The 26,987-nt window shown below is 37.5% G+C and overlaps 1 protein-coding gene across 3 annotated transcripts in view; it reads right to left on the bottom strand.

Moving 5' to 3' along the window:
- The window catches only part of SEMA3A (semaphorin 3A), a 341,628-nt gene that overhangs the window by 78,175 nt on the left and 236,466 nt on the right, over positions 1–26,987 (bottom strand). For all 3 annotated transcript variants that reach the window (XM_049814320.1, XM_049814321.1, XM_049814322.1), the window contains exon 5: positions 23,394–23,513. In XM_049814320.1, the coding sequence (XP_049670277.1) occupies positions 23,394–23,513 (120 nt within the window). The remainder of the gene's footprint in view (positions 1–23,393; positions 23,514–26,987) is intronic.

The following is a 26,987-nucleotide window of genomic DNA, read 5'->3' as shown; positions in this document are numbered from 1 at the left end:
ATTTAAGTGTTTTTGATTCAGGGTGACTGAAGAAAATACATTAAAATTCACTCCTTTATTCACTACTTTGCCTGCTTTTCTAGCACCCAGAAGTTCCCAGAAGGGGAGAGAGTCAGCAATGCTGGCAAGAATATGTAATACACTCAGCTCATATATCTATATATGTACACTCATAAATAGGAATGCACAGTGTCATTGGGGCTAATCAACATCCAACCAGATAACTCCATTGCCAATAGTCATATTTTCACAGAAGAAATGTTGTCTCTCATTTAACAGAACTTTGGCTCAAAATCCTGGCTGTTTCACTCAGTAAGATCATAGTATATTGTAGTGTAGTGTAGTACGGTATAATATAGATCAACTTTGTTGACTAAAGCAAACTGACAAGCACACTAACCTCTCACAGGGAAGAAGTAGTTCTCCTTAAGGTTCTGTTGATTTCTGGGATAATTTTTTTGTAGCCAGGTTTAATGGAATCCAAATGATTAAGTTATTTGGGGTTTTTTGAGAAGGAAAGATGACATTCACATTACTTCACATTTCATCACCCACCACCAGCTCGCAGTCACGGTGTGGAGTGCTTATGGTCATGAACCGAGTTAGGCAGGACCTGTCTTTGTGCTCAGGGGAGGGTTAAGGTTTGTAACGATAAACCCTGCAACTAAGGGTGATGCCTTCCCAGATGTGGCATGATCCCTGAGACTTCTGTGCGTATCTTCTCAGGCCCTGCTCTCAGAGCTTCAATTTGGAGTCCACTGAAGTCAAAGAAAGATTCCCCTCAAGTTCAGTGAACGTCAGAGGAATCTTTCTCGTATCCCTTGCCATGTTTACGTGTTAACTCAAGGTCACAGCAAATCCTTCCAAATTACTATGAATTAAAACAGTTGTTCTCCATCACCATCAATTTAAAAGGTTTAAATTGATGACTATACGACTTCGAAACTTGCTTTCGTACCATCACGCTTCTGCTTTTTGTCATCATAAAAGTAATGGCAGTAAACACTGAAGAAAAATCATGTGTGTTCTTAATCCATACTGATTATTTGTTTTAGAATATCTGACTGAAATGGAAGCTTCATTTGCATTTATGCAGATAAATGTTAAATGTTTAACTGCACTTAGCTGTTGATCCTTGAAAGGTATAATTACACACAAACACATACATGCACAAACAAAAATAATAAGACCTGAAATATTAATCATCTCACCTGCTGTGCCAAATCACCCTTTTAATTTGTTATTCATAAACAAAAGCACCTTTAGACAATGAGCTGAGTTGTCTCCTCAGCGACGCTCGTGCAACCCCAGTGAAAGGCAACATAACTAAAGAAAGAAGTCACTTTTGGAGATTATCAAGCAGGTTGAATATCAGAAGGGTCAGGGTGCTTTTTGCACATCCACAACATAAATGCATTTTTTAAGTCATTGGGTTGTTTCTAAACCATCTTGCCTTAGTTTTACAACTGGAGTGTTTCCTTACTATGAGTTAGCCCTGGATCCAGAAAATTTGTTCCTAACTGGTAGGGAAAAAACACATGCCTTTCTATATATTTATTAAAATCTTCTCAGACCATCTGCAAGATAATGCTGCTCAGCTTTCTATCACCTTGGATGTAAACATTTCAACAGGAGAAGGTGTTTGTGCTGTTTGAGGCACCTTCTGAACTCTGCTGAGCCTATCTTTTCTTTATAGATGAAACTTCGTTTACCTAAGATTTGAACACTGATTACAGGCCCCTGAGAAACAGGAGACAGTTTTCGAAACATTGTCGACTATAATTGGTTCCTGTCAAAACGTAAGTCCCTCGGAAAGGAAAGAACTCAGAGGTATGGTCTTGTAGGAAAAGTGACCAAACATCTGCAATGATGCTGGAGTTTTCTTGCAAGAAAAGCCTCACGAGGGCTAGCAAGGTCCGCTAGTCCCATACTGCACATTTAAAGATGCACGGGAAAACTGTGGGAATGAAACGGTTCTTTCCCCTTTCCTTTTCTTTCGTATGCAGGCATTAAAATTAACACTTACAAATGGAATCTGAAATATAATAGCCCAGCTGTCTTCCTGTTTCAGGAGGTGCTAGTGGTAGCAGAGAAGTCAAATTGCACAACTGACATTTCATTCTCATATCAGTGACTAAGCATCTGCTCCAAAGACCATTCAGTCTGTGGCACTCTCCTCTCATCTTTCAGTGGCCTCCGAATTAAGGCCTCAAAAGATCAGAAGCAGCATCACTTTTTGTGTAGATTAAAGGAATAGGAATTTTATAACTACATTTCTGCCTGAAAATGTTTTATTTGTCAATGTTAGAGATAAAATCTCATTTTGCTGACTGAAGGCAGCTAGAATAAACCAGAACAACTTGTATATTTGTGTCAAGGACTTTCTGGAACCTTGTGTAAAGCTGTGTTCACTGTTCCCTTCTGCATCTTTCCACAGAAAGCAATTCTGCAAACACTAGTACAGTACCTCATTTTATAGATCAAGAACAAGATTTTAAAGTCACAATAGCTTTTTTAAAATTTTATTTTATTTTTTATGAATGAGGTCAATGCTCAGTAACAGTCAAAAAAAAGCAAATTTAATGCTAGGAGTTTCAAGGAAAGAAATAAAGAACAAAACCAACAGCATCTTTATGCCTCTATAAAAGCATGGCACTCCTGCATTTTCAGCACTTCATGAAGTTACAGTCCTCTAACTTAGAAAGCATACAGCACACTGGAAGAGATATGAAGAAAAGAAGACTCTTCTCAGTTTGTTCTAAAATGAGAAACTAGCAGATAGAAGGTTCAAAACAAAATAAAGTGATGTTCCTCACATATTATAATTTGTAGGGCATGGGATGTTGTGGATTCTTAAAATATATGAGCTCAAGAAATGCCAGTACTAATTCATCAAAACCAAGTCATTGAAAAGCATTAAATACAGAGATTCCACCCCTGGTTCAGGAAATCCCTGAACAACGAGTGCTGGAGCCTGGGAGACTATATCACTAAGCACTGCTGCATGCTCGCCGCCTTATTCTCTTCTACTGGCATCCATTATGGGCCCTTGTGAGAACCGAGATACTGGGCTAAATGAGCCTTTGGTCTGAACAGATTTGACTGTTCTTATGAAATGAGGCAGAGAGAAATTAGGTAATTTAGCCAGGAAATCTATGCCAAAGCAAAAAGCTAATGTTCTAGTTCCTGAGCCTTGTCCAGTGCCATAAACAAAAGTATATAGTCCTGCCTCAAATCCTAGTAAAGCTAAAGGCAACTGAGCTTACTCAGCACATGCAAAGCTATGCACAACGTGCCAAGTAAAATTGTTAAGGATCACTTGTGATGGGGAGAGTGCATCAGCCTTTGTGTCCAGTTAGCCTTTAGTCTCCCTGTGAATCCCAAGGAATATCTCTGTTGGATTCCCAATGCACGGACGAATTGCCATATGCAAATAGCCACTTGTTTTTTATTCACTTAAGTTTTACAAGAATTAGCCTGGGAAGCAAAAAAATCCCTCTTACAGATTTCCAGCTCTAAAGCAATTTAATATTAATTAGCTAAACAATCATAAAAACATATTAAAAATAAATAGGTCATTTAATTTAGAATAAAGATCAGATAATACATACCACCAAATTTCATAGGGAGAGATAAGTTGGGGTTTTTTTTAAGTGACTTTTATGATTCATATACAGTCAGTAGAGATTCACGTGACAATATTATTCTAAAATGTTCCCATCACATCCAACACTTATTAAAATAATCTAATCTGTTTAAACATATTGGAGGGAAGAAGAGCTGGTATGTAATTATCTCTTTCCCTAAATTGTTCTTTGATTTGGTTTCAAGGTTCAAAGATCCACCCAGTTTTTGTGTTAATAGCCAGCACTGATGTCACTGGGAGAAACAGAACGGAAGATAGAGGTGGAGGTTGAATTTGAAGATAAATTGAATAAAAACATTAGAAACCACTGGATAAGAAAAGCAAACAAACATCCAATAAGTCCACCTCTGGTTTCATAACTCTTCCTTGTTTCTTGATGTATCGTAATATCCTTCCTTTCCCTTTTTAATCATGCAAACTTACAGCTGTCTTTTTGAACATTTTTAGACTCAACTTCAAGTGCCTCACTTGATACCATATGTCACACATTTCCTCTTCTTTTTGTGAAATGGCTTCAGATAGAATGGTTTAACCTTATTTTCCTGCTGTCTGGATTTTGTCTCTTGGTATTCAGAAGCCTCTTTCTATCTTAAATGTCATTCATTTTAAGTCGTTTCATCAAATTTTGGTCACAGGTTTTAAATTCTGCACCATTAATCTTCTTAACTAATATAAGAAGTTAAAAACTCATTTATTACAAATTGTACCATGATGAGGATACGTGCCTACACAGAGCAGCTAAAGGGCAGTAGAAGATTCCTGGTAGAAAATTAGAGAGTGTAAGCTGCAAACAAGAAAATGAAGTGACAATAACAGGATGTAAAATAGACCAGACTTGCTCTGCCTTACAATGTCCAGATACTTTTTTTGTTTGTTTGTGTTTTTTCTGCTGCATTTCTACCTTTCTACAACCTCTGCCTTGCCATCACATTAGTTTTTAGCCATTTACATAATTTTCAGCATGGGGATTTAATCTACCGTCTTAGATGACAATGTCTAAGGAAGAACACCAAATGCTTCTAGTAGACTTACATGTCAAGAGTCTGAACATTAAAATCTAAGTTTAACAGCATACCTAAGTTCATGTGTTTTTCTGAGGGCTGGTGTGGGTTGTTTCAAGCTGGATAATAATTTGCCTCAAAGCTCGCACAATTGAATTGTATCTGAAATTTCATACTGCTTCCTGAGTTCCCTTCTTGGTTTCAATTTGGATAATTTTATTCTTTTTAGTTCAGAGAAATGCAAATCAATATCCAGGAACTTTTCTGAACCGTATTGCTTCTGAGTGACTGCCTCATTTTATTATTTTTATTTCACGGTCATGAACATCCCAGATACTATGATAGATGTGAAAGATAAGCACTATTTCTGAAGATGCATAATTCTCTCCATTCACCAAGGATAAGGCTGGATAACTGTGACAACTGACTATGTTTCAGGTGATTTAAATCAGGTAAAATAACTTCTACCCTCTGAAATTAGGCTGTAATCTAAGTCTGGAGGGAGTAAATTATCTAATACCAGGAAAGAGTAAAATACTGAAAGTCTCAGGTCCTCAAGCATACTTCCCTGTTGCCATCTATTCATCTTTCCCACTGTCTTTTTTCCTCCATTTCATGACCCAGTGTTCCCTGGCACTATAAGAAACCTCAGCTCTCTCTCCCTTTCCCCTTCAGAGTGTCCTGTCTATGGTGCTGCCCGTGGAGAATTTATAAAACTGAAAACCAGTTTGTCCTTTTGAAGCATCTAAATGCAGGAAGACTTCAGATTTGGTTTTACTTACATATATGAGCAATCTCCCTGAAAACAATGAAATAATTTGCTTAAGTTCCTTCTGAATGAGGTTCTCAGACTGCTTTTCATAAGTGTGCACTTAAATGCATAGGTAATTAATGCTCAGATTTGACAGATTGGCACATAAAGCCTAATCCCAGCTCTGCAGGAATCAAAAAGTAACCAGTGATCACTGCATCAGAGATTTGGCTTTAAAAGCAACTTTAAAAACAAATATGCAGCTCCCACATTCTTTCCCTTTGTCTCAAATCACTGAAATCTCTTGAAAAAAATATTGCAATCTCTTTTTAATGAAATAATTTGAAAATTTAGCTATTGCAACTAAATTCAGCATTAAGTTTCATTCCTTCATCTATGTAATGATAGTGGTAGTTATTCATGCTTATTTTTATAGCTCTCCTCATCTCACCCCTTCTCAGATGGCTAATACATTTAAAATCCTCCTTACAGCAGGCACTAACCTTCATATCCAACCTTTATTTCCCTGCTTAACATACTGGCCTCTACTATAACATTGATTCTACTCTTTAGAAAGCTTTTGGGTGAATTTTGTTGCAGTTTCTCATACTCTTTTTTTCAAATTTTACTTCAGTCTTGTTAGTCTGGAAGAGTCCAGTGATTTAGAAGAAGTAGTGCCAAAAAGAGAAAAAAGCAGTTAGGGAAGCTTGAAATACTCATTGTGGTTATTTGAGTACAGAAAAATATACCCATTTTGGGGACTTTTTTCAGGTAGAAGATGAAAAAAAGTCATTTTTCTAGAACATAAGTTTGAAAAATGAGAATAAAACCCCATTTATACTAAGATGTTAATAGGCACCAATCTTGTCAGTAATTAATTTGGCCTGCAGTACATAAAATTTGACCAACATTAGAAATCTTGAAATAAGGTATGCTCATTTGAAATAGGCATTTCTTTGAAATTCTTAGAAGCACTTGAAAAGACTGAAGTCCAACAGAAATTATTACATCTTATTATTATTATGAAGAGTTTAAATGTTTATTCTGAAGTACAATATTCAATTTCCTGTCAATTCTTTTTCCATTCAAGGCCTCAGGAAAGATTGAGGAGACATGTTGTCTTTAAAACTTCGGCTTTTTATTGTTTTTATACATCCTTCTATCTTTATTTTCCTCAAAGAAACTTAAAATTACTTTTAATGGCACTTAGATTCTTAAGCACCCCATTGAAGATGAGACTGAAGTTACTAAACCAGATAAGCACCCATGAATATGATGCCTTTGATGTTTAATTTACATTCCACTAGTTAGGTATGTAAATATGAAAATTCAAATTCAGGTATAAATTTCAGGAGCAGATTAAAATTGTTTTCCTGGTATCTTAAGTCTTATGTAGTCTGGTAACTTAAGTATCTTATGTAATCTTAGATCCTTAAAAACTATTGCAAATGTGGTATTTTCCTGACTCAAGACCAGTGAAAACTAGAAAGCCACCGATGAAAAAAAGTTTTTGCTCCGGTTTAACTCTTGCAGTAACTGAAATCCTAGTTAACCCCAAAAGATATTACTTTTATCTTTTTGGGAAGTTTTAGAAGGGTTAAGTCTGGATTTGCTTCTGACCATACTGCATAATATCTAGAAAAACAACTAAGAAAGATGCTGTAGATGTAAGTTGGAAAAAACCACCCCTGTTCTTTTTATTTTTTCCACCACGGGAAAGATTTTGGACCAGGATTTGATTCCTCTTACTCAAATGGCTAATGTGGCTCATGAGAGTAAGTCATTGCTTCATATGAGTAAGATGTCAGGCTTTTTGGAAGTAACTGAAGTCTCCAGCCTTTCTTACTGTCTTCTATTATCTGTTTTAAAGTATTTCCTTATTTATTATCTTTAATACCCCATGAAATATACTGATTGTAAAAATAATATCTAAGTCATTAAGTGTTATCTAAACTACTTGCTGCAATGTCAGCTAAAATAAATCACATTTTTTTAAGGGATTCTATATCATCCTTCTACAAAAAATAACAGACATTTTCCTTTATTTTCTTTTAGCCCTCTCTTTAAGACTTTTATTTTTGTGGTTCTGATATGTGACTGTTTTTATAATGTCAGGAAAGTACCTTGAGTTAAAAAATTTATTGTGCTATAATCTTTGTACAGAGAGATTTAGCATTTCTTTAACCATCCTTTACACTGTAGTCTTACTATCTCCCTTCAAGGTAATCCTTTTTACAGAGGGTCATGGATTTTCAGTGTCTGCATGAAAACACATTTGCACAAAGAAATAAAAGCCAAATTCACAAACCTACAAATGACAAGCAGAAAAGGCTTGTATTCCAGCTTGCTTTCCTGCAAATTCCTTTGAAAGGCTAAACAGCCTTTTCAGTGCAAGCACTAATCTGCAGACTTGTATTGCTATGTTTGAATGTAATGAGATTCCAGTAAACACATGCACTCCGTGTCAACACAGTGAGCTCAGTTTAAGAGCAGCTTATTTTCAGTTACTTTCAGGCAGCTAAAACCAGACCTGAAATACCACTTTAACTGGAATGAGAATGCCTGTGCAGGGATTTGCATTACCTTAGTGAGACATTCACAACTTTGCTTATAGACAATGCTTAAGTCATGCAGAGAGCTCTTCCACCATCAAAACTTCCACTGTCTTGTCCAAACTTTCCTTTTGAGGCTCCCTTTCTTGACTGAGGTTAAACAAAGTCAGCTTTCCCCATTACTGTTCTGTTTATCCTCACCAATCTTTGAGAGAATACATAAACCTTGTACTCGTGTCTGAATCATTTATTACTATATTATGCTTGTTGGAAGAATCTTTGTGGCCTTATTCCATGTTAAACGATGACCAATCTTTCCATGTCCTAAATTCAGTATGAGTTTCACAGCTTTTTACTTAGGAATCAAAATCTGTGATCTAGACTAAACTCTACTGAGTTCAAGGGATTTGTCCTTCAGTAAGTATTCCAGGAAAAGACCTAGGTATAGCAGCAGTAGGCTGATGAAGACTTACGCTTTCATTACTCCCACACTTGAGTAATGAAACCAGATCCCTGTTTCTTATAACAAAAGATGATGAAATGCATAAACAGAAAGGTTTGTTAAAACAGAATAAAATAAATTGTTATTCAGAAAAAGTAAATTAAGTTAAGCGCCTCGACCAGCTATAATTAAATTCAATATGCCACCATGACTATTGTTGATATACCACCTTCATGACCACTGATGCGTAGCCAAACAGAAAATGAAACTTGGATCAAGTAAAGGGAAAAAACAACAGCACTATTGCTCTGTAGTTTTCTGCTGTTTGACACATGGTTTGTATTGTAGGTGCACTCATATCCCTTCTGAAACCCTTTGCAAGCTTGTAAACAAATGTTAGCTACAGAGAGTAATGTTGATTTGTAGAAATGGCAAAATGCTTTCAGTTTTCGTGTTGGTTCCATGCTTCAAACAACCTGGAAGTATAGGATGAAATGATTAGAGAGTTACTGCTTTGAAAAACTAATCAATGCCATTTGTTTTCTGATTACACATTTACTGGTTCATAATTAAAAAAACACCAAACAAACATACTTCAGGGCAAAAGAACACATTGGAAGATAGTCTTCCTCCCTTAGACTGTTTTTTTTCCTAATCCCCCTTTAAAAGCTGTTTCCAGGTCTGGAATCAGGCTGAGTCAATCAGTAGATATGCTTTTACTGTGCCCAAGAAGTAAAAGTCTGTATTATCTGAGAAGCCACAGCACAGAAAACTGACCAATTCTTTGAGAATCCCAGTATTAAGACTTTTTTCTTTTTTTTTTTACACTGACATTTATTAACTATGTGTAGGCTTGGCCATTATGTGTGTAGAGGGTCTTTGAAGGGCATCTAAAGATTATTCCGTGGACAGATAGTTCCATCATTGCTATTTAGCTTGTCTGTGGATTTTTTGGCCCGGAGAGATGGGATCATTTTCACATGACAATGACTGAAGCTTCATCTTTCAAGAAATCTGGATTGCAGAGAGCAAAACCAATTAAGGCCAAACCACTTGGCCTCCGCAGAAGCCTGAGGACTGGAGAAGAACCCATAACATTGGTGTCATCCTCAACCAAAATGTGCAGCAGCTTTGCATATCACTGATAAGATGGTGCCACCACTACTAATTATCTCACTGGCATAAAACACATATCATAGCATGAGAAAGGCAGATTTCTATCAAGAATTCTTCATCTTTCCTTTTCTTCTGCCAATACTTTCCTAGCTGTGTTCTGAGCAAAGATTTCTGCAGCATGAGGCAGGTTTGGTTGTTTTATTTTCCCTGTTTTGTCAAAAGACATGATCAGGCAAAACATTTAAATAAGGGTAAACTTAAGGTAAGTGAATAATTTCATAGCCTGGAGCAAGGCCAATGTTTCAGGAGGACAGCAGAGATGGGAACTTTACACCTTCTTGCTTACATATGAAAAGGTCTCAGATTAATGATTTGTTTATCTAGCGGATTGTTTCTCTTTAAACAAAGAAAAAACCAGAATATACTGTGTATTTGTCACTGCCAGTTTGCATAATGCTAGGAAATTATTTTTTAAGTCAAAATCTATGAAAGGAGGTTTCAGTCCAGCATGGAAATTATGGGGAAAAAATAACTTTCTCTCATTTCTGTAGTGCTCCACTCTGTCACTGGTGTTGCCCATGTCATATTCCCACTTGAACAGGTGATGAGAAATGTTTACATCCAGATCAAGCTGCTTGCTCAACTTTCCTGGTGTGGTATATATTAAACACAGAAGAAGGCAGCAAGTTAGTAACCCCTGAAAGCATCCTTCTGATGAGTCAGACTGAGCTGTTAGCAAAACTCTAGTCGCTCGTTACCAGGCTTTTAACTCCATGTAGTGCAGAGGTGTGAAAAGTAAATTTTAATACTTCTCTCATCCTGAGCGGTGCTACTTGAGCTTTGCAGTCACGCAGCACATGGAACATGACCATGGTAATTTTGACATTCCATTTCTCTTCTGCAATGTTGTCACTGTTCTTTTTAACCCAATAGCATAAGCAATATTTTACGTATAAGAACAACCAGGATTGTTTTATGTTTAAAAACAAACGGGCATAGCTTCAAGTCCTCAGCTTTATGCCACCAATCTTATTATACATTTACATGCCAGATATTCTGCACATATAATAGATTACTACAAGGCTGATATTTAATTTCCTTAATTAATTTCATTGTGAAGGCATGTTTGAAACCACATTACTGAAGGATTCCTCCAAGGTAACCATTTAACAGCTAAGTAACCTTTAATTACTTTGCTGTAATGATACACATCTAAGACAGATATTGTTATACTGTGACATCTGAGCACTTTAACCTAAAGGTAGTTATTAGCACTCCCATGCAAGATTCATTATGGATCATATTTCATTAATGGAGAGTATTGTGTTCTCATCTGATTATGTACTTGCAAACGTTTATTAACATATTTCCCTGAGTGTGACCATGTTGCAACTCAGAGGAATCCATAGATTTTCATAAATCATGTAGCATTTCTTAACTAAAATATATGCAAAGATACAATAGAAAAGTTATATGACAGCTCTTCTGGAACTGTTTGATACATACACTAAATATGAAAGAAGTTGCTTAGGACTGGACAATGTATATAATTATGATTAGCTGCGCAATATTTGAAAATGGAAGAATTAAAATGCAAATCAATGCAAGAATCACTAGTTGTGATTTATATCACAACAGGTGAGAAGACAGTCCAGACTTGTAGATGACTGGAGATGTACACAAATTAGAATAGATTAGATGACATAGCAAGTCACTGCCAATTCTAATAGACATGAATTCATCATGATACATTTATTCATTCTGCACAATACCTCTTTTTATCTAAGTTTTCCAGTGGTGACTGGTTTTTCATACAATGTGTTTCTCACATTCTTTTCTGACTCACTGAGCTAAAGAAAAAACACATTATAAAAAACAAAGTTTCCTTCTGGGAATAAATAAAAATAACCATATGTGATTTGTCTACAGCAAATAATACAGAAGCTGAAGAGAAAGAAAAAAAACCCCAGGTATTAGATCGTCTTTTCTTTAGCTCCCAAGTAATGGTGGAAAGTTACTCACCCTTTTCCAATGAAATTAGTTACTTCGGAAATAACTAATTTACTCTAAGTCCACAGAGGCATGAACAAGTCAGAGACATGTATTTCATCTGAGTCAGGTCATAGTCACTAAATTATTTGTCTTACATAAACGAGGGAGAGGTGAAGGAAGGAACAGAAGGGCACAGTACATTTTCCTCACAGGAATGGTATTTGAGGGATGATACAGAGATTCTGTATGGTTTATACTCAGGAGCTCAAAGAGAAACCAGCACATTTCCAAACAGACTTACTGAGTGCCACAAACAGAAAGCAAGTTGTTACAAACTATGTAAGCTAGAACTGAGAATGAATGGAAGAGTAAATAAATTTTTTTCACAACTGACTTTAAGTGGTTTTATTCTTAGATTTTGAGGACAGAAAGAGTTGCTGTGATCACTTAGTCTGATTTCCAGCATCACACAGGCAGTAGGCATATGGGACAAGCACAAATATTTAAAACATTGCCTGTTTCAGTACTATTCTTAATCTCCCACAGTCTTTCAGCAGTAAATTGATTAACTGTTCATAGCAAAAGATATATGGACTAATGGATAACAAAGATAATTATTTATGCCTATGCACTGCTTTCACGTCTGTTATTTTTAGATAATTTTATGCACAGTCCCATGTTCCTTCCGTGCACAAAATACAATCTGTCTAAACTCCTAAAACTGGATTTTCTTCCTGCAGACAGGTACTATTGAAGCAGTCAAGCTGACCAATGTACTGGGTCTCTACTCACAAAAAAAGTATTGTTTAAAGAAGGATGAAGGATTTTCTCTCCTGTAAGACTTTTAAGATCTTGAAATACCTGATTGTTAATCTATCTGTGTCATCTTATGCCAGCAAAACATGTGATGCAAAAAGATGAAAGGTTGCATACTGATAAAAAACATTTTCTTTATCCTTTGTAAAGATGTTTAGCAAAGTTAGAAAGTGACACAATGGTTAAACTGTATCTGCTCTTGTTTTGCAGAGATCATTCCTCTTGGAGCCATCTTCTCTGTGTGTATGGCATATATGGGATTAATTCTCATTTGCTTTCTTACAAGCTTCAGCAAATGCTCTCCTTAAGAAGCAAAGTACTAATTACTAATCAAAGCATCAATATTTAGCATTATTTTCTTACTGAGCTATGGAATAGTGGAATTTTATGATTTATGAACTTAGCAACAAATTTGAGACACTCTTTGTATAAAAGAGAGCAGAGAAGAAACTCAGTTTCAAAATCTTGTAAAGGCAAGGAGGCATCTGGAAAGTATTTGGAAGCTTTTTCACATCAATATGAGTCTGTACATAAAAATGGGGATGGTCAAGATAGCAGGAGAAGAACAATTATTTCCTGTTCCACCAGGCAACTGCTGGAAATACCTATGTACTGCTGTTTACTCACAGAAATAGTAGCTTCACCTGCAGTTACTCTGCTTTTTATCAAAGGAGAAATAAGATTTAATGACTGTGGAGAAGCCAGTTTTGTCACGCCAAATGCATCTGTTGATGAAATAAAGAGATGTATAAGGAGCTTGGAAGCACACCAAGGAGGCCTCCCGTTGTGGAAAGTGACTTTTTTCTTTCCTGAATCTGTTTGAAAGATTGCTTTTAAACCCATAAGTCTTCTCATCTTTCCTTTGGGGAAATGCCCCTTTTCTGGGAATTCGGCATGAGTGAGACTCTTCCAGCCAGAAGCAATATCAGGAGGAGGTTTTGAGGAGAAGCTCAGGCATGAATCTCTCCATCACTGCTGAGCAGCCTGCGCCGTGGCCGTACACGGCCTCTCTGGGCCCCTTCTGGGACTCACCGCCGGCCAGTCACCGTGCTGAGGTACCACTAAGCTTGCACAACGTGAACATGCAGAAGCTATACATATTAGATTGGTCTGAAAGCATGGACATAGGTAGTGTTTTCAGACTCGCATGTAACTTCCGAGAGTTAAATACATCCTACAACCTTTAAAAATCAGGCCTGAAAGACACTTCACAGCACATCAGCTCTCATCAAATTTTAGACAAATTTTAGACCAGTGACGTTAGTTAACATCAGTAGGCTCCTGGTTAGGTCCTCATGTCTGAATATTTAATATAACTGGTTAGTTTGCTGTTCTGCGTTTCACAGCGCTGTGGCCTGTATGTGGAACATCACCCACAGCTAAAACCTGCTGCGTCGTGACCTTGGTTGTTTAAAGACTATTTGACAAGATGTTTGTACTGAACTACAAACACAATGCAGTCACTTCCTTCAGAGGCAGAAATCACACTTAAAATATGATTCTTCTTCATGAGGTCAGCCCCTGTCAACTGGAGCCTTGTGACGTGGATTCCACAATGAATAATGTTGCTTTGATGCTGATCTATCCGAATCTGAGCTCAGTAACTCCTTCTTTCAGTTTTGCTTCCTCCTGCGCCTCTAAATCAAGAAATAATTCTATTTATAAGTCATTTCCTCAATTAAGTCAGTCTGTACTATAGGCTGGCTTTCCACTGTTTTTATTACATTGGTTTCCCAACAGATGGTGGTTTGTTATTTTATTTTTTTCTCCCCCATGTTGGTCGAGAGATCAAAGGATTCAGCCATACTCGTCTTTTGTTTCAGGAGGTGTGTGGATGAAATTTTGCATATGTTGCATGACTGTGAAGTTGGGTTAATGTTTTCAATTGTTACTCTAACAAGAGGCAAATGCTGAACTTCTGTGCTACTAGAAACATTATGGGCTCTGTTGATGAACGAACATAATATTCCCACCCAGAAAATTGGACCAACATCTTAATGTGATTGCCATCTCTCTTAAAAGTACAATCTAAGTCTGTAATGAATTAGGAAAACTGTATCATCTCATGGTAAAGTAAGGTAATCATGTGCCAGTGGGAATATTTACATTGTGGAAATAAATAATTCATCATAACATCCTTTAATTGATAGGAGAAATAATGAACATCCAAATGCAAACAGTGGGTGTATTTTCAGCTCCTCTGGTAGCCATTGCTGAAATTAATTTTCCAAAAGCAGACACAAAACTCTGAGTCATCACTCTAACAATGCTAGAAATTAATGTTTTTTTTCTGTGACTGTACAAATGAAGAGTGAACATCAGTCTTAGTTACACCAGTATAAGTCATAAAGAACTTCACTGAAGACAACTAGTACTAGGAAAAAACACTCCACATTTTAAAAAAAAGAAATTAAACCCAGATCCTAAGAGTGTCTTTAACTTGAATCACTCATTATCTGAGCATACTGAAAGTTACCCATGGTTTTAAGACATGGACTCACAAAGCAAGGCATTGCACGTGGTGTAAGTGAAAATCCACTCAACGGTTCTGCGTGTGCACGTGTGCACCCTCCACTCTGCACATTTACTTCCATGGAGGTCTTTTTCTATCTCACTCTTTTTTTTTTTTTTCCTCCCCTCTAGCAGCGTAAACAAAAGTTTTCCCACAGTTCTGAGACTCATTTCTTTGAACCTAATGAATATGTCGACTGGCTTTAGTTTCTTATTCATGGAAGTCATTCAGCTGTGGCATACTGTATACAGTTCTCCACTGTAATCAACCAGCATTTCTCAGCCACAGAAGGCGAAAGCCATGTACGGTGAGGAAACAATGGTCTTCTCAGTTATCTCAGTGGAAGCATGCTAGTGCATAGATTCCTCTCATTAGGAGGCAGGGGGGATCAAATTTGACACTATCGTTCACACCGGCCCCTTTTTGCACTAAGAAAATCTAAAAAAAAATCTGTGTTAACAGTTACTTTGTGTGAGTTGTTTTTTTCAACAGTGGAGGAGAATATGCAGGATCTTGCTACTACCAAGCTTCCTTCTGTGTCACTGCAGGTCTGTAGTGATCAGACCAGATCCACGGAAACACCAATGCTCTCTACAGACCATATCCCTACCAGTTGTCTCTCATATCTCAGGGAAGTTTTCAATTAAAACCAAACTGTAGAGTGCTGGAACATCACCTGTGGAGTGACTTTCATTTACATTTTCTTTAAAACATATTTATAAAGTAATATGGTTCTGGAGTTGATTTTTTTTTTTTTTTTTTTTTTACTTAGGAATAAACTGGGAGGTCTGCCATAGCAATTTGGATATATTTATGAAGTCCTAAATAAAAGTTAGTTACTGAATAGCTGAACTGATCGGACTTGAATAATAATAGGGGTTTCATTAGTGGTTTCTGCTGTGCAGCAAATGGCCCTTGTGGCTGTAAATTCCATGTCTTTGTTCTGCTTCTCATCATATCTTATACCTCTCCTCTGTCTGACTTACTAAAGAACTGTGCCTCCATTTTGCCTAAACCATTTAAGTCTGTAGACTGAGGAATAAAGGTGAAAAAATAAAATAGCCAACCACACTGTTTTGACTTGTGATAGTTTAAAACTTGATTTCATTTCCTGCATGTAAATGTTCAACTTGTAAATCTCAGAGTGAACCTCAAACATAATTACTGACTTTCTGTCACTTTAGACATAAATAGATTCCAAATTGCTTAGGTGTAATTAGGAAATATACAAGGGCAGGACTGAATGCATTAAATGACAGCTGAAAACCTATGATGTTCACAGTTCCTGTCAATGACTAAAGCATGAGCCCTTTGCTAAATACTTCCCCCCCCCAAATGATATTTGTATTGTATTTGAATTTTAAGATAGTAAGCCAGATCCTTTGCATGCGTATGATTTGGAATAGTCCTATTCTTACAAATATACCTTTACGTTGGTAAATGGAAGATCAAATGGATCAGCAAGTTGTCAAATATTCAGCTGTCATAAAAGCATGTTCTTCTTAATTGAATATGTCAGGGTAATGAACGTTAGCTGCAAATTTAAATTATTATACTTTTAACTGTGTGGTTTACAGCAAAAGTTTTGTATGCATTAGAATTTGTATTAGGAATTCGATTCTTATCTTGTTAAAATAAGATACTTGGAAAAAAATCTCTTTCAAAATTTTTCTCTTCATTGTCTCACTTTGCTGAGGATGAAACAGCTGTAGCGCCGAGTAGACTTTCCCAACAGCGAAGGGTAGGAAAGATGTCAGCCATTGCTGCCATGTGTGCTATTCAGTTGAGAGAAGTTTACCTCATAAATTAAACTATTCTGACAGCTAAATTATCGCATAAAGCCTAATAGTCCTACTTTAAAGGATCTACTCTTGAAACAAATTTTTATTGGAATTATAGTTTGCTTGGGGATGACAGGATGAAGTTTTGAAAAATCTGAGTTTTCCTGGTTTAACTTCTCTTTTAGCAAACCTAGTGTTCAAAATACAGCTAAAGTCAAAGGAGATCTGTAGTGTATTCAAAGACAGGCCTTCATAAATAATAGCATTTAACCATGAACCTGATTAATATTTGTTTACAAAGGGCTTTATGGAGTTTTTCAAAAAGTCTTTTAAATAGTCAAGTTACCTTTTTATGGTGACCTTCTATTTCTGCAACTTTATCACAAGATAATGCCACATAATAAGAGGTGCCATTTGGGACATAGCACTTGGCCTGCAAGAAATACGTGCTTCTGCATGACAGTGCTTAAAAATGTGCAGAGCTTCCAGCAACACATCCTGGTTTCCTTACAGAAATATTTGTCAGACCTTACCAGAACAACTGCCTCACTTAGGCTGTCCTATGAGAAAGGACTGTCATGTTCTCTGTCCCTTCCCTGTACTCCTCTTGTAAATACTGTCTTTGGGTTATTTGAAAGTTCCCATAGCATATTCCTTCGCAACCAATTTCATAGTGAATTACGGCTTGGAATAAGATTTATATTCTATATATAACTGTATATAAAACTATATACTTCCAAAATGCTAGGAAGGTTATAGCTATGCCAAGATTTATTCTTTTTAACAAGTGGAGGTAAATTGTACATGTGCATGTATCAGTTTTGGCTGGGATAGAGTTAATTTTCTTCATAGTAGCTGGTGTGGGGCTATGCTTTGGATTTGTGCTGGAAACAGTGTTGATAACGCAGGGATGTTTTCATTACTGCTGAGCAGTTCTTACCCAGAGCCAAGGGCTTTTCTGCTTCTCATACCACCAAAGCTGACCCAAGGGATATTCCAGACCATAGCACGTCGTGCTCAGCATATAAAGCTGGGGGAAGAAGAAGGAAGGGGGGACGTTGGGAGTGATGGCGTTTGTCTTCCCAAGTCACCGTTCGGCGTGATGGAGCCCTGCTGTCCTGGAGATGGATGAGCACCTGCCTGCCCGTGGGAAGCGGGGAGTGAATTCCTTGGTTTGCTTTGCTTGGGTGCACGACTTTTGCTTTACCTGTTCAGCTGTCTTTATCTCAACCCAAGAGTTTTCTCACTTTCATTCTTCCGATTCTCTTCCCCATCCCACCGGAGGGGAGTGAGTGAGTGGCTGTGGGGTGCTTAGTTGCTGGCTGGGGTTAAACCACGACAGTGTGAAAAGCCTGATTTTATGCAAAGAGTTTTCATGCAGGGTAGCCTAAGGGACTGGAAATCGATGTCATGTGGAGCAGAAGAAGTGATGGTTTGCAGACGCAGCAGCCTCCAGAGGAACCAAGCCCCTTTATTTTGTGATGTTGGCCACTGACCCTACGAGATGCCTGTGTGTGTGCCTGACACTGACTATTCTGTCACCTGCCATCCTCCACAGACAAGAACATCAGTATGGCAAAAAGGTCCAGCACCTGGGAATTTCCCAATATAGCAATAATCATTACCCTGCTTTTTATGAAACAAGGCGAAGTATATCAGCCTTTCAACATCTAAGAGAGATTTTCTTTTTTCCCATGGCAAAACTGCCCAGGTGATTGAATGAAGTGCTCTAGAAGGTACTTATAAGCTAGGGATCAGGTTCTTCAGTTTTATTTTCATGTACTGTAGCAAGTGGATATCTAGTAGTTTGAAAGGTTAAAGCATCTCTGAACTAAAATAGGCTGTTATAGTCTGTAAACTAGATCTTCCTGTATTGGCATTTCTCTGTGATTACAGTGATGCTTAGAACTGCTGTGTCACAAATAATAGTTCTATCACAGAATTGTTATATCACAAATGAGAATAATCCTTTAACGGTATCCTTTTCCTTCATATTTTGTCTATATATTTGGTAAGCATATACATGCCATATAAAGGTATAATTAATTAGCTGGAAAGCAAATTAACCTGAGGTGATTCCTAACTTAAAAATCATTTGCTCAAATGTTTCACTTAAAAACCACAGGTCAGAATCTTAACTGATGTAAACTGACACAACTCTGCTGTCTTCAACAAAGTTACGCCAATTTATGCCACATCTGCTACTACTGAACTCAATGTTTCACCCTGAATTTTATATTAGATAATGAAACACAACATATTTTTTCTACCAGCAGTAGCGCTGGTCCTTCAAGTAATGTGTTCCTTCAAAGTCATTCTCTTTGGAAAACCCTGCTTTTCCATCACTATATACATATATATAACATACAGACTTATATACAGACAAAAAAGACAGATGCATAAATGTATCAGCACAGGATGTCCATTACTTAGCAAATGCACTCAAGACCTCTTCTAATGTGAAGTACAGAAGGGATAAAAAAAGTCGAAAGTATAATTCAGCAAAATTTTATGAGTTGAAGCAAAGATTTTTAAAATACACAGAGTCCGGAAAAAGCAAATATGTTACAGGTGGTAGTGTTATATAACTTCATATGCAATAACTTAATGTTTTATGTACATCATAAATCTGAACTAAATTTAGAGCTTCTTTATTGATTAAGAATGAGAAATAACCTGCAAGTAAAGTGATCCCAGATCTTTTCAATTCATCCAGTTAAAAATGAGTTTTAATCTGTCGGACAATGACAAGAAATTTGGAATTAGGAGACAATAAAAGAAGCCGGGTTAGTTCTTCAGACAGCATCTATTGATTTACTTCTGTTGAAGAAACCCTAATGTATTCCTGCTGAGGATCTGGCAAACAATTTTGTACAGCTCTTGTAATGCCTGTCTGAGCGTTAAAAAAAAAAGGTTCTGTGGGGCATTCTCTATACCCCCACTTGTATGTAAGGGTTAAGTAAATGGGAAATCCTGTTCTTTCCAACACAAGACTGTTCCCTGCTGGTTCACACAAACTACCCCAAAGGGAGCCCTGGGGAAAGGGAGCAGGGCTCCTTCCCCCTGCTCAGGCATGCACTGGCAGGTGCATTCTGCATCCTGTTGTGATTTTCTAGGGGGTTTAATGCACCTCTGTGTCTCCCTGCAGTTGGATTTGTTCCTTTCAAGCACAGATCTGACTTGTGTAATTTTGCAACCGTTAAGTACAACATTCCTACACATCCAATCCTGTTTCCTCAGAAGTCAGCGGGAGCAGAACATAGCTTTACTAATTACTTTCTCATTTAGTCTGGTAATTGGTTTCTTGCATTATATTGCGTTATGTGGAGAGAATGCCACATGTTGCCTAAGCCCGGATCCCTGAAGTTGGTGTAGGTGTCTGTGTTAGGTCATCTCAGCTAAACTCAGGCATGCACAATATAGACATCTGCATATGAGCCAGTTTGTCCCATTCAATGAAAGTACAAATATAGCCTCTCCGATGGATGACCCCAGCTTTCAATTAGGCTCTCCTCAGGTATTTTCTGCGTATACGCATGCTACGTTCTCTCTAAATATGTTCTTTCCTGCTTACTTATGGCTTACGTGCTTAAAGTCTCTTCAAACATCAACTTTATTCTTCTCTCTAAATACTGTGGTTGTTCACTTACACATCTGGAATGGATTTAAGTGAAGATTAGTCTGCTTTACTCCTTAGCCTACGGTGTAATTCACAACATATTAGGTTGTATACATTTGTGCAGATCATTTTTAATCAGATGCACAGCATGCTGTTCATATCCTTTTACCTTTTTATTATTATTTCTGATACTGTACTTCATCAAACTCAATTAGACCTGCCTAGTTTCATCACTAGAAATGGTTTTCTTCAAGTATGGAATGGGGCTGTGATACGCTGCTTCATATCGAAGAGATATTCAACAGATATAACAATTCATATTCCCATTACTTTATGGCTGTCACACAAAGTAATTTATTTCCTTTCCCTAATCATAAAAATTGTACCGTATTGCAGCCTCCTGCAGCCTACTCCAATTGCCTCCAGTGTTTTCGCTATCGCTTGCCACTCTTTTCTTTAAATTTCACTTCTCCATCCTCTTCAGTTTGGCACACGCTAATTTCCTCTCCTCCACCGGACTCAGGCAGGTGGGTTATATTCAGAGCTCACGTAAACAAGCAGTCTTATTAGCCAGTAGGTACATTCCCTGACTATTCCCCTAATCAGTTCACATTTACCTCTCTAAGTGCTTGAAAAATAAATAAGCAGATGGTGAAGTCGGTTAATTTTCCACAAGTGCTGTGGCAGAAAAGGAATCTTCAGGAAATGTTTTAGATGGCAATTTTTTAACTCAGAATCAACTGCTTGCCTTTGCTTATACTTTTTACCTTTTTTAGTATGCTAGGAAGGTATAAACTATACATGATACAGAAGCAATGGCCCTTTGACACATCCAGTGCTGCTGTCTGACATGACAACGTAAACCATCTGGCTCTCACAGATGCAGCGTGCAGGGGTTAATATTGTATCCCCCCCCATCCGTGGTGTCTCTAATAGCTACTGTCAATCAAGCACCCTCTTCTTCCCCAGCTCCGGGAGGAGATGCACGTATGAAATTCCCGGCTAGGTCGTATGGGAAAGGAAGGAGCAGGCCCTAGCTGAGAGACAGAGTCAGGCCGGATTATTTTCATTGCAAACCTAGTAAATGTATTTATGCGCCTGATTTTCACCTTTGCAAGGGACAGAACCCAGGCTGACTGTCAGATTTGTCAAAGCCTGAGAAGAGGGGGTGATAAGCTGCCTCCTGCCTGCCCCACTTTCTCCCTGCGCGGGCAGACCTGGGCTGAGGAGGCAGTGACCCTCCTGCACAGCTGTCCAGAGGACACAGAAACCTGGGCCACTGGAAGGGCAGGTGAAGATGATTCCGCTCATAGCTTAAGTATGAAAAGGAAATCAAAGGCTAACAGTGTCCGAGGCAGTTGAGGTAAACATACTCCTGACTTCCCTGGTTTGCAAAGGTGAAACCAAGGGTCATGAGAATGATTCAGGCGCAGGGGGACTAACAAACTTACTGCATAAATGACCAAACCCAGGAACAATTTAGATTTTGTTTACAGTTAGGGACTGCTAGAAAGAAGCTAAAACAAACATCCTCTTTCAGCTCCAGGGCCAAACACATCATTGACTCAAGACTTTCAAAATCTGGAATGTTAAACCGAGGTTGGATCTGGCCTCTCATCTCCGATCATCCTTTCTATAAATCCTTGATAAAGTGTGTGTTAGTTTTATGGTACAGTCATAAACCAGCCAAATGTAGAAGTAAATGACCTCATACCAGCTATCTCTCTGCAGATAGATTCACTTGGCAGATAGCCAGGAATTGATTGACACACATCTTACGGAACTAGAGTTAATTAATATGCCTACCAATTCCCAAATGGATCTCAGGAAGCAGAGAATCTGTTTAATGCAGTAAGCAATGACATACTGTGTGTGGTCAAGACACAATCACTAATTGCCGAGAATGCATTCTGGAATAAAGCATTAAAGAATATGAAAAAAAAACCTTTCTACTTTGCAGCTCCTTTATCCCTTCAAAACCTTATGCTTAGAACATTTTAAAGACTCATGTTTCAAATATCAAAAGACATTATTATAGGGAAAAATGGTTGCCAGACTATAAATTCAACACTCGAAAGATCTGTTAATTATTTCTACAAGAAGAAATTCTGATTTTTAAATAACCGAGTCCTCATTCATTTAACAATGATGTCTTTATTTTCAGGGAAATCTGCAAACCTGAATTGCAAAACTGTAAGGTAACTTGAAAGAGCTCTTCTTCAAAGACCACAGAAGCCACAAGTAACACAGCTATGGATTCACCAGTAAAACATATCCATAAATTAATGACTGCTGAAAACACATCAAGAGTCTGGTTGCTAAACTGAAACAGTCCATCGAGCAACCCTCAGGTAAGCCAAATTGAAAACAAAGTGAAGTGGACTAATGTATATTACATACTCATCAGGAAAATAGAAGATTGGCTTTTCTGGAGAGAAAAAGTGTTGAAAACCAGCATAATCCCATTGCTTTCTGTGAGTAATACTATTTTTCGCCAGGGAAGACCATGCTTATCTATTTTGTTATGATGACCTATTTTATTATGACAAAACAGTACAAGAACTACTGCAAGTTCTGCAACACTAAGCAAAAATCAGCAAGCTACAGGTTAAAAAAAGGGGGAAAAGAGAGAGGAAAAGTGGTTTATTTTTCACTAAGAAGTAAGGAAACAAAACCTAGGTCACATATGAAAAACTGTCAGTGTGTTAGGACAAATCTCAGAAGCGGGATTTACAAATGTGTGACACTATTTTAATTCCCAGCTGGGAGAAAGCTGCCATGGTGTCAGACCGTACTGACTGGTAGGACACTAAAGGACAGAGCTGGCCCCAGAATAAAGACACAGGCTGCACTACCCCTCTCCTAGCTGGTATCTGTCCTGACCAAAGAGACAGTGCTTTTAACTTCATGAACCAGGTAGAATGGCTTACTCATATTTATTTAAGCCCCTGGGGGAAAAGATGCTGTGTAGGGGAGAACAGTACAGATTCTGCTGTGATTTATCAATCAGCACGTCAGCACCTGAGTCAGGAGCAAGTCTTACCAGATCCACTCACCGAGACACAGAAACTAGTGAGAGTGCATTTTGGCAGAAGGAGATCATGGCTAAACACCAATAAAGATTAAAAAGAGGAAGAAGAAAAATATTGTTTTAAGATAGTTTACCTCAGGATGGCTTCCAACTTCAATATAGGTGCAGACTGGATGAAAAGCCCCTGTTCCACAAGCGTACAAGTGGGTTGAATTGTAAGCCTTAAGCACTTTGATGAAATTAGCACATTCTCTCTGCAAAGAAAAGGGGGAAAAAATGTATCCACAGAGTTAATTCAGTGATTATGACTAATGGGAGCTCTTCTGTGTTAGTGAGGTATGGCTGAATGAACATATTTTAAAAGTGTCATCATTTCATGCTCTTTATGAACTTGCTTATTGCTAAGCATTTAATAAATAGCCTGATTTAGGTTCTCATTTAAATATCTTTGGTTGCCATTTAATAAAGCATCCACCCCTGAAGGAGAGATTACACAAAAAAATTTCCTAATTTTTGTTTCAGACACGTTTCATCTTTGTAATTTATGCTATTGCTGTGTTTGTAAGACAAAACCCATTTATAGAAATGTGTCAGAATGAAATAATGAAGAAAAATGGACCAACTGTGTGCTTGTATTCAATTAAGTAACAATTAGAAGAAAGATGGGCCAGATGGAAGGAGTTGATGAAAAACAAATCATTGATATAACATTTCTAACAATAATATGAATGTTGCCTCACCCCTATTGTCTGTGTTTAGGGGCCAGTTTTACAAAGATGAATACATATGTTAAACTTTAATGCAATTATTGACAGCCCCTAGAATGTAAGCTTTGCAAGACTTGGACTTTACATTTTCTACCTAAGTAAATTATACATCATGAATAATTCTAGTTCTCAGCAATTAAAAACTTAATAGCAACACTAACAGTCCCTAGTACAAATATTATCTGTTATCTGTTAACAAAATGTCATTATTAATGCCTAATGTTATTAAAATGGAAACGTCTAACCTGAAGTCAAGATGTTAACTTTTTCCATTTAGTTAATATTTTTGTTTCAATCAGGTCTAACAAGAAAATAAATATGTCAATGCCTGTGAATCAGTCTACTGACACAATTACGAATAATGGATATCAAATAGGAGAGGAATAAGAACATTGACATAAAATAACCATTTCCAGTAAAATTTCTGTTTGAAATTAAGGAAACTTTTCTATGCATATTTGATGACTTTTTTTGGTACAGTACTCAGCTGTACCTCTCCAGGTGGACCAGGGCCCATGGAAACACTGCCTGAGTTACCACCTCCACAGAAATCTCATTGACTGGCATCATCCGTCTCTGTAACTTGCTCGCTAATTAAACCAGATGATACTCTCAAACACAAAATAATGGCTCTGCCAGGAAAATGCATGTGCAATTTGAGGCATGCCTTAGGCCACCACAGGGAAAAGCAACAAACTTACACAGATAAAATACTGATTCCCTGCCTTACACAAAGGACTGTACTGAAATGACATTGCTCTTCCAATTTTATTGTTTATTTGCATAACAGATAATGGCAATGTATTAAAAAGAGCACCCAGAGAAAAGCATACAGAATCTTACTACATCCTTGGCTTACTGCTGATTACTTAAGTTATCTTTCCAACTGAGATGGAAGAGAAAACATAAAGATAGTTAAGGTAATCCAACAGGAAATTGAAAGAAATAGAGATGGATGTTACCAGGGGTCTCTCTTAATTCTTTCCACCCTGACTTTCTTAATAAAAACACACACATTATGCTGTATATGTATTCTTCCTCCTCCCACACATGTATAAGCATGAACATACATCTATTATACATATATGTATCCACAGACTGCTTTCCACTGTCACAGTGGTACAGTACTAAGAAAATACCTGGCATAAATCATCAAAATTACAATGTGTGTTTCAATAGCGTTCTTAATGCTGTTGTCCTTTGTTCTTTTTAATAAAAGAAATATGGGAAAACCATGAAAGCGTGTTAATAATTCAATGCCTGCAAGAATAAAAATGGGCAAATTCATGTAACATTAAAAATGAACAAAATTGAAATAGAACCTTTCTTAAACTCTGCTATTCTGTGTTTCAGGTGGAGCACCTGACTTTGACTCTACATAATTTAAAACTGACCAATGATTTGTGCATTATTAAATAATTCAGAATTTTCTCACTTAAAGTTGTATCTGGCCAAATTTAATGACACTACTGTTTCAGCAGGACTGTGCTTTGCCTTGTCTGTTTTGATGTATCGTGATTTAAAAAATGCCTTTGTGGTCTACTTCAATGCTTTATTAAAGCATTCAAAAATTGCCTACCTGAAGAACATGAAATGTTAGAGGCCAGTGGACGCATACCTTTGCAATATGCTGTGAGTGCATGGGCTAGACCCACAGCCAGTGTGAATCAGAACAGATTCTGCTGATTTCAGAGGAGCTATTCTGATTTACAGCAATACGCCATCAGTGACGCTATATGGACTTGCTAAATACTGTTCAGCTGCTTATCTATAATATACAGCAAGAAGGTATTAGATAGCTAATACTCCAAAGGTGAGATGGAAAAACCTACTTAGGTTAGGGGCAGAGATTTCTTTGATTTCCATGGATGGAAATTAAGAAATATTCTATCATCAGCTTCACTGAATTATTCCAGATCAGCCTGGGGGGGAATTAACTCTATCATAGCCATATTTGTGCTTCAAGTGTTCAGGGTTGATAGTAATATAAATGCATTAATATCAGTAAAGTTACTCCGGATTTATAATATATTTCCAAAAGCAGATTTGGCTATTCATTCCTGCTTTTAAGCTCTCCTTAATTCCTTGTACGGCATGTTTTTTACCATAGATGCCTGAGAAATACACAACCTAGTTAAACAATGGGGAAGGTAAATACCTACAGCAATAAACCTTTTGACTATGACAAATAAATTTATATAACATTTAAAGTTCCTAGTCCAATTCAGACTGCTCTTATAGATTCCCTGTGTTTTATAGCCGCATAAAGGAACCATTAAGGTCTATTCAGTAAATTCTTATACACCTCCCTAACAGATTAAGTTTCTTTATATATTTTACATGGTTGTAAAAAAATAAATAAAGAGGGGTATTAAACCACAATAAATGACATCAAAGTAAAGTTACAGTTCTGATTTAAGCCCTTGTCAACTCAGGAAGTTCAAAGTGAAGTTTCTGCCCTGCCTGGGAGACGGTGCTATTCTCCCTGGAACATTAGCAACAGGAGCATTGATTTCAAACGCAGAGTAATCAGATTCCTTCCTTTGCCTAACTGTGCTCAAGTACAGCCGCACAGGTACAGCGTCATGGGTGGAAATGTTGTACCTGTGTGTTTGATATTCTGAACTTAGCAAGAGTTTGCTTTGTGATGGTGAATATTAGGTTTTGCCAGTTTATGCGGCTCTGGGAAGAAAAATCTTCCCATAAGTCTGTAATATACCCACTTTAACAGCTTTGAATGATTTGCTCGGACTCCAAGTCTCCGCACACGTGTATGACGAAAAAGAGATTCTGACTGGGGAAAGCGTGTGTACACTGAATGCAATTTGGGTGCGTCACTACATGAGACTTGGGTGACCGACTCCCATTTTCAGCCTCTGTTTTCCCATTCCCACCCTCGCGTCAAGGCTCCTACAACAGCATTCAGGCACCGCCAGCTGTGAAACCTGGCAGAGAGCTCTG

This window comes from Accipiter gentilis, chromosome 11 (genome assembly GCF_929443795.1).
Source record: "Accipiter gentilis chromosome 11, bAccGen1.1, whole genome shotgun sequence".
NCBI lineage: Eukaryota > Metazoa > Chordata > Aves > Accipitriformes > Accipitridae > Astur > Astur gentilis.
Note: the sequence above shows the minus strand (reverse complement) of the source record. Positions and strands in the feature narration are given on the sequence as shown.